The sequence below is a fragment of the Halichoerus grypus genome, chromosome 15 (assembly GCF_964656455.1).
Source record: "Halichoerus grypus chromosome 15, mHalGry1.hap1.1, whole genome shotgun sequence".
NCBI lineage: Eukaryota > Metazoa > Chordata > Mammalia > Carnivora > Phocidae > Halichoerus > Halichoerus grypus.
The window spans coordinates 54,359,325-54,375,342 of record NC_135726.1 but is presented as its reverse complement, the minus strand read 5'-3'; the positions used below and the strand labels follow the sequence as shown (position 1 = coordinate 54,375,342).

Sequence of the window (16,018 nt, the reverse complement as noted above, 5' to 3'; positions counted from 1 at the left end):
TACTTGACTCTTACAGGTTTGGGCAGTTTTTTCATTTTTTTTATGGAGGGGTGGAATTTTGGGGTTCCACTATTTTACTTACGTCACCTTAATACCATATTTCTTTTCATACCTGTTCTCCAGAGCAATCATTCCAGAAACGTGATGCTGTCCCTATCTTACAATGGAGGAAACTGTCCTCTCTTTTCTCTTTTTGTGTTATTAGTTCAGCAACTCTGAAGGAAACCAAAGTAACTGGCTAAAGTAAGATAGTTGTCTCACATAAAAGTCTCAACAAGCATAGCAGGCTTGCTCTTGAAATGCAGCAGGTTACAGCCTCCTGTGATCTGGCGGTTCAGATATTAAGTCACAAGTTTGGCTGCCGTAACAAAAAGACACAAAATAGCAGCGGTTAGGCAAGATAGAAAATGTTCTCTCTCACTTGTCTTCACAAGTGATTGGAATTTGAGTACACGGGCTCCACAGTGTTGGGGATTCAGGCTTCTATCTTGTTGCGCCCTCCAACTGGTCCAAGATGGTTGCTCAGCCTTTAGCCATCAACTTTGCATTCCAGCCAGTAAGAAGAGAGAAAGTGGGACATTTCCCCTCTTTTCCTTTAATAAAGGCGTGACTTAGAAATTGCCTACATCTTGCTACTCACATCCCATTGGCTGAAACTTTGTCATATGGCCACACCTACTTGCGGGGGAGTGTGGGAAATGTAGTCTTTGGCTGTATAGTCATGTGCCGGGCTAACTCCTCTGTAAACGTGAAAGAGCAGAGAGTGGATCCTGCCACATGCAGCCCCCTTGAGCCACAGTTTGCTTGGCATGAGTCACAGAGCATTTGCTGGCGATATAAGGTGGGGATGATCAGAGGCTGTGTGGTGTCATGGTTTAAAACAAAGGCTCTGGGTTTCAATTCCAACAAGGCCATCTCATGGGCTGTGTAAAGGGGTCTTGCTTCTCTAAGCCTCATTTTCCTCATTTGCAAAATGGGCCAAATAACCTCAAGAGGTGTGGCTTTGAGGAATAAAAGGGAAAATGTGTGTGTTTGGCCTGGTGTGTAGTGAGTGCTTATATCTGGAAAGTGGGTTATCTTAAAATTTTTTTCCAGTGCCCGGAGTGAAAGACAGCATGTGTTTTAACAGTTTATCTTATTTATGTCTGTGGATCCCAGGGGCATTTATCTCTGTTTGGTTGAGACCATCCTCCCATGTGTCTGAGTGCACCCCCGACCTCCCACTCCCTCCTGGATCCTACTTATTTTCCTTCCATTCCAGCAGAAAACGAGCCCACCCCCCGGTTTTACGGGGCAGGAATACCAAGAATCAAAGAGGTGCAGCCCTGGCCCGAGGTCACACAGCCATTCCAGGGCAGAATCAAGGTGTAAACCGGGCCTCCTCCCAGTTCTGGACCTTTTTCTTGCTCCCACACACCCACTGACCCACCTTCTCCCATTCTTTCCCCAGAGTGGGGTCAACAGTGGATTGGTCCGTGCCAAAGACTCCATCACCAGCTTGAAGGAAAAGACCACCAGGGTTAACCAGCACGTGCAGACGCTGCAGGTGGGGGGACCCCCCCAAACACCTCTTCTTCCTCCACAGCCACGTTCCCCTCTTACAGCTCTCCTCCAACCCAGTGTACCCACTGCCCGGGTTGGATGGTTGAGGCTCAGAAGGGAAAGGGACCTTCCCCGGGCCCAGCCTCTCCTCCCCAGGGGGTATTCCCTGTGACCTGGCTAACCTCTCCTCCCTTCTGTGCGCCAGAGTGAGTGTTCTGTGCTGAGTGAGAATCTAGAAAGGAGGCGACAAGAAGCGGAAGAACTAGAAGGGTACTGTAGTCAACTCAAGGTGAGGGGCTGGGCGGCAAGAGTGGGGTGGGGAGAAGGGAGGGGAAGTAGGAAGAAGTGAGGGCGGGAAGAAATGTGAGGAGGCATGGAGTCATAGACCGGAGCGAGGTGGAAGTGGACAAGTAGCCTGGGAGGGGGTCTAAGGAGGAAGCCCTCCCTTACGTCAAGGGAACCAGGTGGATAAGGGACAGACCAATGAGCAGAAGGCAGGCTTCCGGGGAAGAAGTGGGTGTGTCTTGTCTGAGGGGTTGGAGCCTGTATTAAACTAGCGAGGGTAGGGGTTGGGAGGCGGAACTGGAATGGGAAGGCAGGGTCCCCGCCCCGGTGTCCTGACCCAGGAGAACTGCCGGAAGGTGACCTGGTCGGTGCAAGATGCTGAAATAAAAACCAACGTCCTGAAGCAGAACTCTGCCCTGCTGGAGGTGAGGAGGGGATTTGGGGAAGAGGATCAGACGCACGAGGTACTTGAGGTAGACTTCAGGTGGGACTTCCCGCCCTGCCACCCCCACCACCACACTCGCCCCTTCACATTCATGGTCATATTCCTCCATGCACAGTCACATTCGGTGAGGGATTCGTGTTGGACTTTGAGCAGGAATGCCTGTCCTGCCCACGTTCCCACTCACTTCCCAGCAAAATGTTGGAAAATCTTCCACTGTCCTTCCTAAACAGGAGGGACTGGAATTTGACAGCACGGAGAACTGGAGTGGGGGTGGAGGTCTGGATGGAGACCTGGAGGCAGGCATTCGGAGGTTAAAGTGAATCGGCCTCCAGCTAGGCTTCAAATGGGACCAGCCTCCCTAGTAACAGCAGTCAAGAGTCCATTTAGACTTGAAGCGGGACTTCCCGATATTCTATTCCACATCCATCTGCTTTCCAATCTCGGGGGTTCGATGGGCAGCGTTGAGGGTGGAGGTGGCTGTGGGCGGCAAGCGGCCGGACGCTGTAACCCTGCCTTCCTTCCCTGCCCAGGAGAAGCTGCGCTCCCTCCAGCAGCAGCTGCAGGATGAGACGCCGCGGAGGCAGGAGGCCGAGCTGCAAGAGCTGGAGCAGAAGCTGGACGCTGGCCTCTCTCGGCACGGCCTGGGCCCCACCACCCAGTCCCCTGGCTGCTCTGGCCCTCCAGGGAGCCCCGACGAACCCCCACGACCGCGCAGCATGGCCCCAGGCGGCTGGGGTATGGGGCCCCGGGCAGGGGAGGGCCCCATCATAAGCGAGCAGGAGATACAGAAGGTCTCCGTTGGCCTTGAGGAGCTGAGGCGAGTGGGAAAGGGGGGCGGTGTGAAGCCTCAAGGAGCTAAAATGGGTGGGTCCGACGGTGGAACCTCGAAGATCTCTGGGGACAGGGCCTAGGAGGTGGAGCCTCAAAGAGCCTAGGAGGGAGTGCGTTGGGAATGGTGACCTGGAAAGGCCGGACTTCAAAGAACTGAGTTTGAGTATAGGGTTGGCCGAAGGGAGGTCCGCGTCTGGTGAAACTAGGGTGGGCGGGTTTGGGTAGGCGACAGGTCCTCGGAGGCTCCAACTTCAAGGGGACAAAGTTGGGGTGAGCGGTGCCTTTTTGTCTGGTGGAACTTATATGGAGCTGGGGGGCAAGACCAGGGAAGGGCCAGGACACCGGATAAGGGGATAGAGGCAGGGTTCTGTAGGACGTGGGAGGATTACAAGAAATGGACAGGACAGGAGAATCTGGGGGCTGGATGGGTCCAGAGCCATGGGCGGGGCGGGGCTGCCGGGGACGTGTCCAAACCTGAGCCTTGACCGGATCCTTACCTCTGCCTCTCCAGGAGGGAGGTGTCCTCGCTGACTGCCCGCTGGCATCAGGAGGAGGGAGCGGTGCAGGAGGCCCTGCGGCTGCTCGGGGGCCTGGGTGGCAGGCTCGACGGCTTCCTGGGCCAGTGGGAGCGGGCGCAGCGTGAGCAGGCGCAGGCGGCGCGGAGCCTGCAGGAGCTGCGGGGCCGGGCGGACGAGCTGTGCACCATGTAAGAACCAAGGCGAGGGAGCGGCCAGGGGTGGGGGGCGGGGCCTTGAAGGAAAGTGATGGGCCAATCAGCTGGGGCCTAGCGGTAGAGACCGTGGACTGGCAGGAGGAAGCTCTAATTAGAAGGTAGGGGGCGGGGCGCCTGGGTGGCTCAGATGGTTAAGCGTCTGCCTTCGGCTCAGGTCATGATCTCAGGGTCCTGGGATCGAGTCCCGCATCAGGCCCCCTGCTCCTTGGGAGCCTGCTTCTCCCTCTGCCTCTCTCTCTCTCTCTCTCTCTCTCTCTCTCTGTCTCTAATGAATAAATAAATAAAATCTTTAAAAAAAAAAAAAAAAAAGAAGGTAGGGGGCGTGCTATACCCAATAAGGACTGAAGGGCGGGGCCAATTAGAGAAGGGTCGAGTTCCATACCTTAAAAGGACAAAGGGAGGAGCCAAGTCAGAACGGGGAAAGCCATTGAGAGAACAGGGAGGGGCATTCCAGAACTTAAAACACAAAGGAAGGGCCAATCAGAGCACAGAGGGGCGGGCGTGGCGGGAGTATTGCCGACTAGATGCGAACAGAGGAGCTGGGCTGATAATGGGTGGAGTGCGGAGAGGACTTTACTGTTGGAGAGGCGACCTCGCAGCACGGGTTACTCTCACACCTCAGGGTGGAGCGATCAGCAGTGTCTGTGGCTTCACTGAGGAGCGACCTGGAGGGACTGGGCCCAGTGAAATCTATTCTGGAGGAGCTGGGGCGGCAATTTCAGAGCTCTCGAAGAGGGTCTGACATCTCCATGAACCTGGATCGGCCGCCCCAAGGCTCTTGTGCCCGCTATGCCAGGTAAGGGGATGGGGCCTGGCGGGGCCTGGTGCATTCTGGGTCATGTTGACAGCACATTGAAGATGGGGCACCGACCAAGAGTAGGGGGTGGAGGCGGAGGGGGGAAGCGGAGTTCACTTCAGGTTATAGGCTATCCCCATGCATTTTAGGACAGGCTAGTCCTGCTGCGTTATGGCAGCCAGATTTTCCCCCCTCCCTACAAAGTGAAGTCAGTGTCTTCTGGAACACAAGTTTTGATACCTTTCGAGCATCCTGGATTTCCAGTGCATTGTGGGAAGGTTGGGATGTGGCACTTGGTGGGAGGCAGGGTTTCTCCGTGCACTGTGGGAAAGGTGAGACCTTGGTGCTTTGGACAACCAAGGGGTACCGTGCTTGGTCCGTATTGGGAAGTGAGGGACTTCCAGTACAATATGGGATCACGTTTAACTAGTTCATTGTGGGAAATGTTTTTTGTTTTTGTTTTTGTGTTTTTTTTATGAACCAAGGGCTGTCTGGTACCCTTTGGGAGTGGGAATCCCCAGGCATTGTAGGAACTCACACTGTGAAAACAAAGGAAACCTGATGCACTGTAGGTTGGCCCCAGTGCATGGTGGGAAGGTTGCATGGGTGCATAGTGGAGGCAGGATCTGGGTGGAGGCGGGGCGGCTGGGAATGGGGCATCTGTGAATGGAGTTGGTACTAGGCTTCTTACACCTGGTGATGGCCCCTCCCTCAGCCAGGGGTCACAGCTGTCCACAGAGTCCCTGCAGCAGCTGCTGGAGCGCGCACTGACCCCACTAGTGGACGAGGTGAAGCAGAGGGGCCTGGCTCCCGCCTGCCCCAGCTGCCAGAGGCTACACAAGAAGATTCTGGTACCAGGAACCATAGGCCATCATGGCCCACTTTTCTGTCAGGGGAGCGGGAGGGGAGCCCCGGACACAAGGATACTGTTGGTGTGTGGCAGGACGGGAAGCAGTAAGCTGTGGGCAGCATGGGGGGGATGGGGAAGCAGTTTGGTGGTAAGTCATAGGTCAATCATTATGGAACCCGGGGTGATGGCCTTGGGCCCAAAGCACGATGACACGTTGGATCTGGTGCACTGTGGGGTGCAGGAAACAGACACCAGTCTATAGCTTCATGGAATATAAGCCTGATTTTCTATAGACCTTAAGAGAGGCAATATGGGATCACTGAGGTTAGACAGGGGACCCAGCAAAGAGAGGTCATCAGAAGTTAATGCATTATGGGAATTGGAGCTATAGCTCTTCACGAGGCATTGCATCCCAGGCTCACGCCCAGTAGCTGATGGGACTTGAGGCCTGTGTACATTCTGAAACATAGATATCTAATGTATTATGGGATACTGGCCTCATGTATGATGGGGTCCAAGTTTGCAGTAAGTGAGACAGACACTGATGTGGCAGAGCTCTAGGATTGACACATGATAGGACATGATGCCTGGGACACTGGGGAATATAAGGAACCAGGGCTCTGTGGACTATTATTGTTAACTGAGATGCTGGTCTCATAGATGAAGAGATGTGGGGTCTTACGAATTAGGGGATGTAGAAGTTCACCACATAATGGGATATGATGGGACACTGGGGCCCAGACACATATCAAATGCATGACAGTTCATGGGCATTAGGGGACAATATGTTAGGTGCTGATTTAGTGCTTGCTGGGACATAGAAAGCCAGTACATTAGGGGACACACAGTGGGACAGACACAGGGTTAGCACACAATGGGAATTTGGAAAGCCAGCACATTGTGGGATGCTGGGGTCAGTCTCAGGCCCCGAAGTATGATGGGATGCCCTGGGGGAGGAACGTGGGTCCCATGGGCCCCATGCCCCTTGCCCTCCGCGATCCAGCTCCCCCTCCACCCCCAGCCCAGTCCGGCAAGCCCAGCCGCGCCTACACTCCTCTCCCTAGGAGCTGGAGCGCCAGGCCTTGGCCAAACAAGTCAGGGCAGAGGCCCTGAGCTCCACCCTTCGGCTGGCCCAAGACGAAGCCTTGAGGGCCAAGAACCTGCTGCTGACGGACAAGATGAAGCCGGAGTGAGGAAGGAGGCTGAGGGCATGGGAGGAGGGTGAGGTCTTGGGGAAAGGGCCTGAGTCACCCTCTTCACTCCAGCCCCATGGCATCTGGCCTCATCAGTCCCAGCTCCCCACTCTCTGTCATTACAGGGAGAAGGTGGCCACTCTGGACTATCTACACTTGAAGATGTGCTCCCTCCATGATCAGCTCAGCAACCTGCCACTTGAGGGGTCCACGGGGACAATGAGGGGAGGAAGTAGTGGGGGGACTCCCCCAAAACGTGGGGGCCCAACCCCTGAACAATAAATGGCCTCTCATGCTGGCATGAATTCTGTCTCGTTTTTGGCACCAAAGGGGGGGCTGATAAAGTGCACACACACCACGCACCAGCCTCTGCTCGCTATGACTCAATCCTCGGCCAATGGGGTGTCCTGGTTTCTAGAGAGGTGCTGATAATGGTACAGTTCTTTGAAAAGTCAAGAGGGGGTAGAAATAAGGTTCTGTGGTACAGTTTGGGTCTGTCAATCCAGATGTTTTTATTTATTTATTTATTTTAAGATTTTATTTATTTGACAGAGAGAGACACAGCGAGAGGGGGAACACAAGCCGGGGGGGAGAGGGAGAGGGAGAAGCAGGCTTCCCGTGGAGCAGGGAGCCCGATGCGGGGCTCGATCCCAGGGTCCTGGGATCATGACCTGAGCTGAAGGCAGGCGCTTAACGACTGAGCCACCCAGGTGCCCCAATCCAAATGTTTTTAGAGTGATTTATATATTATATAATATTCATATATATTATGTATTAAATTATATATTATAAATTATTAAATTTATATATGACATTATATATTAAATTTATTTAATATTTAAGTAATATATTTAAGTAATCTCTATACCCAAGGTGGGGCTTAAACTCACAACCCCGAGATCAAGAGGCACATGCTCTTGGGGCACCTGGGTGGTGCATTCGGTTAAGCATCCAACTCTTGGTTTTGGTTCAGGTCATGATCTCAGGGTCATGGGATCGAGCCCTGTGCCAGGCTTCGCGCTCAGCGCAGTCTGCTTGAGATTCTCTCTCCCTCTCCCTCTGCCACTCCCACTCGTGCTCTCTCCCTCTCTCAAATAATCTTTAAAAAAAAGTCACATGCTGTCAGATGCCCCCAGAGTGATTTTTTTTTTTACCAGATAATTATATTGTCTACTGCTGTGTAAAAAATTATCCCTCCCTAAACTTAGCTGCTAAAACAATAAACATATATTACCGCACACAATTTCTGAGGGTCGGGAATCTGGGAGTGGCTTAGCTAGATGGTTTGGGTTCAGGGTCCTCATGAGGTTGCAATCAGTATATCAGCTGGGGTGCAGTCATTTGAAGACTTGGCTATGGCTGGAAGTTGTACTTTCAAGATGGCACACTCACATGGCTCTTGTTTGGAGGCCTTAGTTCCTTGCTGTCTGTTGGCTGGAGGCCTCAGTTTCTCATGGCAGCTAACTGCCCCAAGAGCAAGCAGTCTAAGAGAGAACAAGCAGGAAGCTACAGTGCCTTTGATGACCTAGTTTCTGTAGTTGCATACTATCATTTCCCCTTTTTATATTCATTAGAATTGAGTCACTAAGCCCTAATCATACTCAAGGGGCATGTCAAAGAATTTGCAGACACTTAAAAAAAAAGATTTTATTTTATGGGGCGCCTGGGTGGCTCAGTTGGTTAAGCATCTGCCTTTGGCTCAGGTCGATCTTGGGGTCTGGGGATCAAGCCCTGCGTTGGGCTCCCTGCTCAGTGGGGAGTCTGCTTCTCCCTCTCCCTCTGCCCCTCCCCCACTTGTGCTCTCTCTCAAGCGCTCTCTCTCTCAAATAAATAAAATCTTTAAAAAAAAAGAGATTTTATTTTATTTTTTAAAGTAATCTCTATACCCAATGTGGGGCTCAAACTTACAACCCCAAGATCAAGAATCCCACACTCCACTGACTGAGCCAGCCGGGTGCCCCTGCAGATATATTTTGGAGAGCATGTCAATTTGTTGACATATTTTAAACCACCACAGTAATATTATTTTTAAACTTTTAACTGAAGTATAATATAAACAGAAAAGTTCACAAATTAAAAGTGTATAATGAATTATCATGAAATAGGGCGCCTGGGTGGCTCAGTCGGTTGAGCGTCTGCCTTCGGCTCAGGTTATGATCTCAAGGTCATGGGATAGAGCCCTGTGTCTGGCTCCTCACTCAGTGGGGAGTCTGCTTGAGATTCTCTCTCATTCCCTCTACCTCTCTCCCACTCTCTAAAATAAATAAATCTTTTTTTAAAAGGCGAACCTAAAAAAAAAATCAATTTATTTCTGTATGCCAGTGATAAAAAGTTAGAAAATGAAAATAAAATTTTAAGGTACTCTTTCTAGGTAACATAAAGCTAAAAACATTCTAGGAATCTGGGGTGCCTGGGTGGCTCAGTCAGTTAATTGTCTGACTCTTGGTTTCAGCTCAGGTCATGATCTCAGGGTCATGAGATCAAGCCCCGCATCTGGCTCCACACTCAGTGTGGGGTCTGCTTGAGATTCTTTCCCCCTTCTTCTCCCTCCCCCTCTGCTCTTCCCCCCCAACTCGTGCTCTCTCTCTCTCTCTCTCTAAAATAAATGAATAAAATCTTTTAATTTAACAAAAGGTATGTCATGATCTCTACAGAAAACTAACACGTAACTGAGAAAAGTTAAGGACCTCAATAAATGGGGAGTTATATTCATGGCTTATAAGATATTACTATAAAGATGTTACTTCTCCCCAGTTGATTTATAGATTCAGTGCTCGCAGATTTGAGATTTATTAATGTGGCTTCATTTGTACCCACAATATGATGGGAACTAGGGGGTCTAAAAACTTTCAGAGAATGAATAATTATTCTTATTTTACAGAGTGCTACAAACTACATGCTTGTATCTACCAAAATTCATATGTTAAAGCCCTAATCCCCAGTGTGATGGCATTTGGAGATGGGGCCATTGGGAGGTTTAGATGAGGCCATAAGGGTGAAACCCCATGATGGGATTGGTACCTTTACTTATTTATGTATTTTTAAATTTATTATTTTTTTATTTATTAAAGATTCTAATTTTTTTTTTTTTTAAAGATTTTTATTTATTTGACAGAGACACAGCGAGAGCAGGAACACAAGCAGGAGGAGTGGGAGAGGGAGAAGCAGGCTTCCCGCTGAGCAGGGAGCCCGATGTGGGACTCGATCCCGGGACCCCGGGATCATGACCTGAGCCGAAGGCAGACGCTTAACGACTGAGCCACCCAGGCGCCCTAAAGATTCTAATTTTAAGCAATCTCTATACGCAACTTGGGGCTCAAACCCACAACCCTGAGATCAAGAGTCGCACGTTCCTCTGACAGAGCCAGCCAGGTGCCCAGGGATCGCTGCCCTTTTAAGAAGAGACACAATCTCTCCTCTCTCCCTCTCTCTCTCCCCCCCTGTACCATGTGAGGATACAGCAAGAAGGCAACCATCTGCAAACCAGAAAGCAGACACCAAATCTGCCAGTAGTTTGATCTTGGACTTCCCAGCCTCCAAACTGTGAGAAATAAATGTCTGTTATTTAAGCCACCAGGCCCATCGTATTTTGTTATCTCAACCAGAACTGACTAAGATACAGAGGAACAAGTAAGGCCAAAGGGGCACCTGGCTGGCTCAGTCAGTAAGGCATGTGACTCTTGATCTCATGGCTGTAAGTTTGAGCCCTATGTTGTGTGTGTAGAGATTACTTAAAAATAAAACCTTTAAAAAAAAATTTAAAAAAAAAAGAAAGTCCAGAAAGGATGTTATTTACATAAGGATACGTGGTTAATGAGTGAAAGAACTGTTTGCATTGCAACACATTCGTCTACCCCCAAGCCTCTTCTACATTCTTCCTAGAGACGATGTATTCTAGAGGTAACTGTACTCCCCTTTTCCACCTGCAAAGGTATCATCTCATTAAAGCTCACACGGGTGAACAACCTAATCCCAGAATCCCAGTTGGGGGATCCGTTTCCTGAAGCCACTCTGGACACCAAGAACAACTACAGCCATCGAGAACGAACCAATAAACAGCAACTACTTTGAACATTTGATGTAGGGGTTGGATGCATGGGTGATGGAAGACCTGAGGGGCCAAAAGGGGATGGTGAGGGAAGCCAGAGGTCAGCATCAGGAGGAAGCCACAACCACTCCTAGGCTGGAAGGGCAAATGGAGGAAGTGGTGATGTCCAGGGACCGAGGTCACCTGATGGAACAGGAACCACAGCAGGTCTGTCAAGTAAGAGCTGCGGCCACTTCAAGAGAAGCAACCCTGAAGCAGAGAGAGAGTAGAAGAAAAGTCCTGTCATCTCTCCATCACATCAGTCTCTCTCCTGCCAGGGCCTCTCATTGTTTGAAGCCAGCGGAAGCTGGCTGGTGTGGAGGGCTGGGGAACAGAGCCTCTAGGGTCACCCTCTGAGGTACAGGGCAGATAATGAAAAAGGTAAAGAAATAGATGTCAAACAAGAACTGGTGTGTGAATGTTGTTTGAGATGCTTACTAGACATCCAAAAGGAGACACTGAGTAGGCTATTGAGTCTTTTTTTAGAAGATTTTATTTACTTGAGAGGGAGAGCATGAGCGGGGAGAAGGGGCAGAGACAGAGGAAGAGAGAGAAGCAGGCTCCCCCACTGAATGGGGAGCTGGACATGGGCTCGATCCCAGGACCCGGGATCACGACCCGAGCTGAAGGCAGATGCTTAACCAACTGAGCCACCCAGGCGCCCTGGCTGCTGGATCTTGGGTTAAGCAGAGAGGTTGGGATATATAAATCTGGAAACTGTTGATATAGAGGTAGTAGTTAAATAAAACTATTAGGAAAAAAGCAATCTACATTTTTTTTTTAATAAGAAAGACAACAAAAACCTCAGCCCTAGAGCACTCCAAAATTCAGAAGCCTGGGATAAGTGGAAGAACTCTCAGTGAAGACTGAAAAGGAGTAACCAGTGAAGCAGGAAGATAACCCAAAGGTAATGTCCTGGCAGCCAGTGAAGAAAGTTATCAGGGGCACCTGGGTGGCTCAGTTGGTTAAGTGCCCAACTCTTGATTTTGGCTCAGGTCATGGTCTCATGGGTCATGAGTTCAAGCCCCGGGTCTGGCTCCTTGCTCAGTGGGGAGTCTGCCTGAGATCCTCACTCTCCCTCTGCCCCTCCCCCACCCCTTGCTCACTCTCTCTCTCAAATAAATAAATAAAAATCTTTTCAATTTTTAAAAAAGAAAGTTACCATTAAGGAAAGAGTAATCAACTACTTCTGCAGGCCAGCTAAGATGAGCACCAATAAACCAATCACAGGATTGAGCAACAAAAGTAGTTTCAGAGGCGCCTGCGTGGCTCAGTCGGTTAAGCATCTACCTTTGGTTCAGGTCATGATCTCCGGGTCCTGGGATCGAGTCCTGCATCAGGCTACCTGCTTGGCGGGGAGTCTGCTTCTCCCTCTACTCTTCCTCCCTGCTCGTGATCTCTCTCTCACCCTCAACCTCTCTCTCTCAAATAAATAAAATCTTTAAACATTTTTAGTAGTTTCAGTGGAGTGGTGGTGGGGCAAGTCTGGAAGAGTGTAGAGATTCCCCTTGCTATCTGAAAGTAGAGCGTTCGTGTGAAACCTTTCATGAGCAGAAATGGCGTAAAACAGAGGCAATCAGCATTCTGTAAGACTGAAAACCCTCTTTGAATGTCTTTTGATTAGCGTCAGTAGGTACCAATGTGGGTCTTTGGTAAAAGTGAAGTTGTGTAAAATGAACTTTTGGGTAGTGGGTGGGGGGGGGTTGGGAACCTGTGTTTTTATTTTGTTTTGTTTTAAAGATTTTATTTTTAAGTAACCTGTACACCCAATGTGGGGCTCAAACTCACAACTCCAAGATCAAGAATTGTACATTCTACTGAGCCAGTTAGGCGCCCCAGGTAATCTGTGCTTAAGAAAGGATGGGGGGCAAAGATTTAGCGATGATAGGTATAGATCATTCTTTTGATGACCTTTGCCACAAAGGGGAGTGGAGAAATGAGTTGGTAGCCAGTGCAGAAAAGGAGGACAGGGGCGCCTGGGTGGCTCAGTTGGTTAAGCGACTGCCTTCAGCTCAGGTCATGATCTCAAGGTCCTGGGATCGAGCCCCGCATCGGGCTTGCTGCTCGGCGGGAAGCCTGCTTCTCCCTCTGACCCTACCCCTGCTTGTGTTCCCTCTCTTGCTGTCTCTCTCTGTCAATTAAATAAATAAATAAAATCTTTAAAAAAATTATTAAAAATAAAAAAAAAGGAAAGAAAGAAAAGTAGGACAGAGAAAGTTCAAGATTCTCAGGTTTACCTGTGTCCAACTAGACGTCCCCACTCTAAGTCTCAGGATCCCACTCTTTCCCATTCAATGCCCAAACCTTTATATTAGAGACTTGGAGAAGCTTTAAGTTCAATGGACTACGTCTGCAACACACACAGCTACAATTTGTGTTGGATTTTCAACAATGCTAACCTTGTATTTACAAGAAATATAAAATTTTATTGGGGCTTCCATAGAAGCTATCTGGTTCTCCGAGTGTGATTGGAGCTGAGAGTCTAAAGACCTGAGCTTATAATGTTTGTTCAGTGAGCACGTCGGCGCACTCAGAAGAAGCCACTGAATACTGATACCCTTGTGGCCATTATTAATACCATAATGATCAATCGAAGCAGCCATTTGGTCTCCCAAGTCACTCACTCCAGTTGGAACTTCATCAAAGTCAACCCAGGTGATAATATATCATTAACCTTGACGCCACTGCATACTGTGGATCACTAGCGTCTCATTTCTCATTGGCAAGGAGCTCATCACTGTGTCCAACCCTTAAACAACGATGAAACCATCCCTCAAATCCTACTTTTGAGAATCTGCTTCCTGTTGCAAATATTGGTGCCAGTCAAGGTATACTTGGGAGACAGAAATCATACCAGTGATTGTAACAGAGATGATTTCAGATAAATAAATATTATTTAGGTATAAAGGATTGGCAAAGCAGGTAACTGAAAGGCAAGGAGAGAACCCAATGGTATCATGGTAGTAGTAAGTACAGGGAGCAGCTACAGCCCCTGGGACAGAGAAAACAGAGGATAAAATTTAGAATTATTGAAACTAAAGACCTGGGGCGCCTGGGTGGCTCAGTTGGTTAAGCGGCTGCCTTCGGCTCAGGTCATGATCCTGGAGTTCCTGGATCGAGTCCCGCATCGGGCTCCCTGCTCAGCGAGGAGCCTGCTTTTCCCTCTAACCCTCCCCCCTCTCGTATACTCTCTCTCTCTCATTCTCGCTCTCTCAAATAAATAAATAAATAAATCTTAAAAAAAAAAAAAGAAACTAAAGACCTGGATGAGGGGTCCATTGGCGATGAATGTATTCAGGTAATGAGGAGAGGGCACTGCTCGGCTAGTGCAGGCGGGTCTGAGCTCAGAGGACCACTAAGGGCTGGGACCTTCTCGCGAAGCATGCTGGTGAAAGGGTGTTGGTCTCTGAGGGTGTCCAAGATTTGGAAAAACTGCAAACTCTATCCAGCAGCTGCTACAGGAAGGAACTGTCTCACCCCAGGGTGAAGTAGCTGTGCTGGGTAATGCTGATGCTGATGGGAACAAGCAAGGGACAGGAAAGAAGCAGAGAGCAAACAGGAAGGAGCACGGTCCCTTCTGCTTCCTCCAGGCTTCCAGAGTCTCTCTGGCGCCCCCTATCGGCAGAGTCCAAAGCAGCCCATGGGCAAAGCCGCAGAGTGGCCATCCCAGATGCACAAAGCTCAGAACCAGGGAATGGATTTGAAGCCAAGAGATAATAGCTTAGTAACTGGCACACATAACAGTAGCGTGTGCCAAGGACCCGTGACTATGAGTAATCCATTTTCATATCCCTAAGGCCCAAATATACTTTTAAAAGAGTACTTGAAGGCATGACAGACTAATTGTTTTCCTGGATAGCTAGTCTGAATGTTATACTGATGTGAATTCTATCCAAGTTATATCGTGGTTTTAGTGCAAGTTCAATCAAAATTCCAATGAGATTATTTTTAAAAGATCTGACCCAATTACTCTTAAGATCTTCTGAAGAAATAGATGAGAGAAGCAAATATTTTATTTTCTATAGGAGAGTAATAAGATGGGTCTAAAGCCAATATATTAAACTATCACGTAACACTAATCAGCATCGTCCTCAAAGATTAGAAAGATGAGAAACATTAAAACTTCATAAATAGTAATATTTAACAAATATGTTATCATAAAGTAATCAAGAATAGTGAAATTATTCAAAATCTTGAGGGTTGAAAGGTTTTTTTTCCTCCCCTGACATCAAATACATCATGTTTTTTTCACACCAACTAATTCTGGCATTCTCTGCCACCAACTAAATGTCCAACAAGTCAGTTCAATTTTGACGCTAACGATCCAGAGCTAACCCAGATCCCGCAGGTTATGTGCTCAGTTCCACAAGACTGCCCTGCTTCGGATGCTGGCTGCAAATAGGGTGCCCAGGCTATGCACATTTCTGCCCAGCCAACTACAAATTCAGGAGATCCCATGACACCTGCTTCTCAGGGTTAAATACATTTACTAGAACAACTCACAAAACTCAGGAAAGCACTTTCATTACTATTACTGGTTTATTATAGAGGATACAAGTCAGGAACTGCCAAACAGAAGAGAGGTGTAAGGCAAAGTATGGGGAAGAGGTTTGGAGCTTCCATGCCTTCTCTAGGCACACCACCCTCAAGGCACCTTGATGTTTTTGTCAACTAGGAAAATCACTGGACCCTGCTGTTTCGGGCTTTTTTTTTTTTAAGATTTTAAAAATTTATTTGAGAGAGAGAGCACATGTGTGTGCAAGTGAGGGGAGGGACAGAGGGAGAGAATCTTCATGCAGACTCCCTGCTGAGCGTGAAGCCTGATGCAGGGCTCCATCTCACGACCCATGAGATCATGACCTGAGCCAAAGCCAAGAGTCCAATGCTTAACCGACTGAGCCACCCAGGCACTCCTACCCTGTTGTTTAGGGCTTTTTATGGAGATTTCATTACATGGGCATGATTGATTAAATCAGTGGCCATTGGTGATTGAACTCTCATCTCCTGTCCCTCTCCTGACCTCTCCACCAGAGGTCACGGGGTGGGGGTGAAAGTCCCAACAATCTAATCATGGCCTGGTCCTTCTGGAGACCAGCCCCCATCTGGGAGGTACCCAGAGGCCCCCTCAGCCAAGACCTATCTCACTGGTATGCCCAAAACATTTTTATCATTCAGGAGATTCCAAGTAATCGTCTTTTTTTTTTTTAAGATTTTATTTGTCAGAGAGAGAGAGTACGCATAAACAGGGAAAGTGGC

The 16,018-nt window shown here is 48.9% G+C and overlaps 1 protein-coding gene across 8 annotated transcripts; it reads left to right on the top strand.

Moving 5' to 3' along the window:
- The first annotated feature begins 708 nt into the window (after positions 1-708).
- On the top strand, positions 709-6,980 carry TSKS (testis specific serine kinase substrate). Of its 8 annotated transcripts, none has more exons than XM_078063396.1 (10): positions 709-841; positions 1,451-1,546; positions 1,748-1,831; positions 2,169-2,252; positions 2,803-3,089; positions 3,615-3,809; positions 4,459-4,632; positions 5,348-5,483; positions 6,547-6,671; positions 6,801-6,980. In XM_078063396.1, the coding sequence occupies exons 1-10, from the start codon at positions 722-724 to the stop codon at positions 6,955-6,957; spliced, it is 1,458 nt and encodes a 485-aa protein (XP_077919522.1). In that variant the 5' UTR covers positions 709-721; the 3' UTR covers positions 6,958-6,980. The 8 variants fall into 8 exon arrangements, with proteins under 8 accessions (XP_077919522.1, XP_077919525.1, XP_077919520.1 ...); XM_078063399.1 differs by having other exon boundaries at positions 6,547-6,703; XM_078063394.1 differs by having other exon boundaries at positions 6,504-6,703.
- The last annotated feature ends 9,038 nt before the right edge of the window (positions 6,981-16,018 follow it).

What these genes read in the sequence shown, in the direction of transcription:
- TSKS (XM_078063393.1), top strand. Translation starts at nt 722, where the DNA reads ATGTGCCGGGCTAACTCCTCTGTAAACGTGAAAGAGCAGAGAGTGGAT. An exon ending in GGTACTGTAGTCAACTCAAG is followed by an intron (nt 1,832 to 2,141) that starts GTGAGGGGCTGG and finishes ATGGGAAGGCAG; the next exon opens with GGTCCCCGCCCCGGTGTCCT. An exon ending in AGAACTCTGCCCTGCTGGAG is followed by an intron (nt 2,253 to 2,802) that starts GTGAGGAGGGGA and finishes TTCCCTGCCCAG; the next exon opens with GAGAAGCTGCGCTCCCTCCA.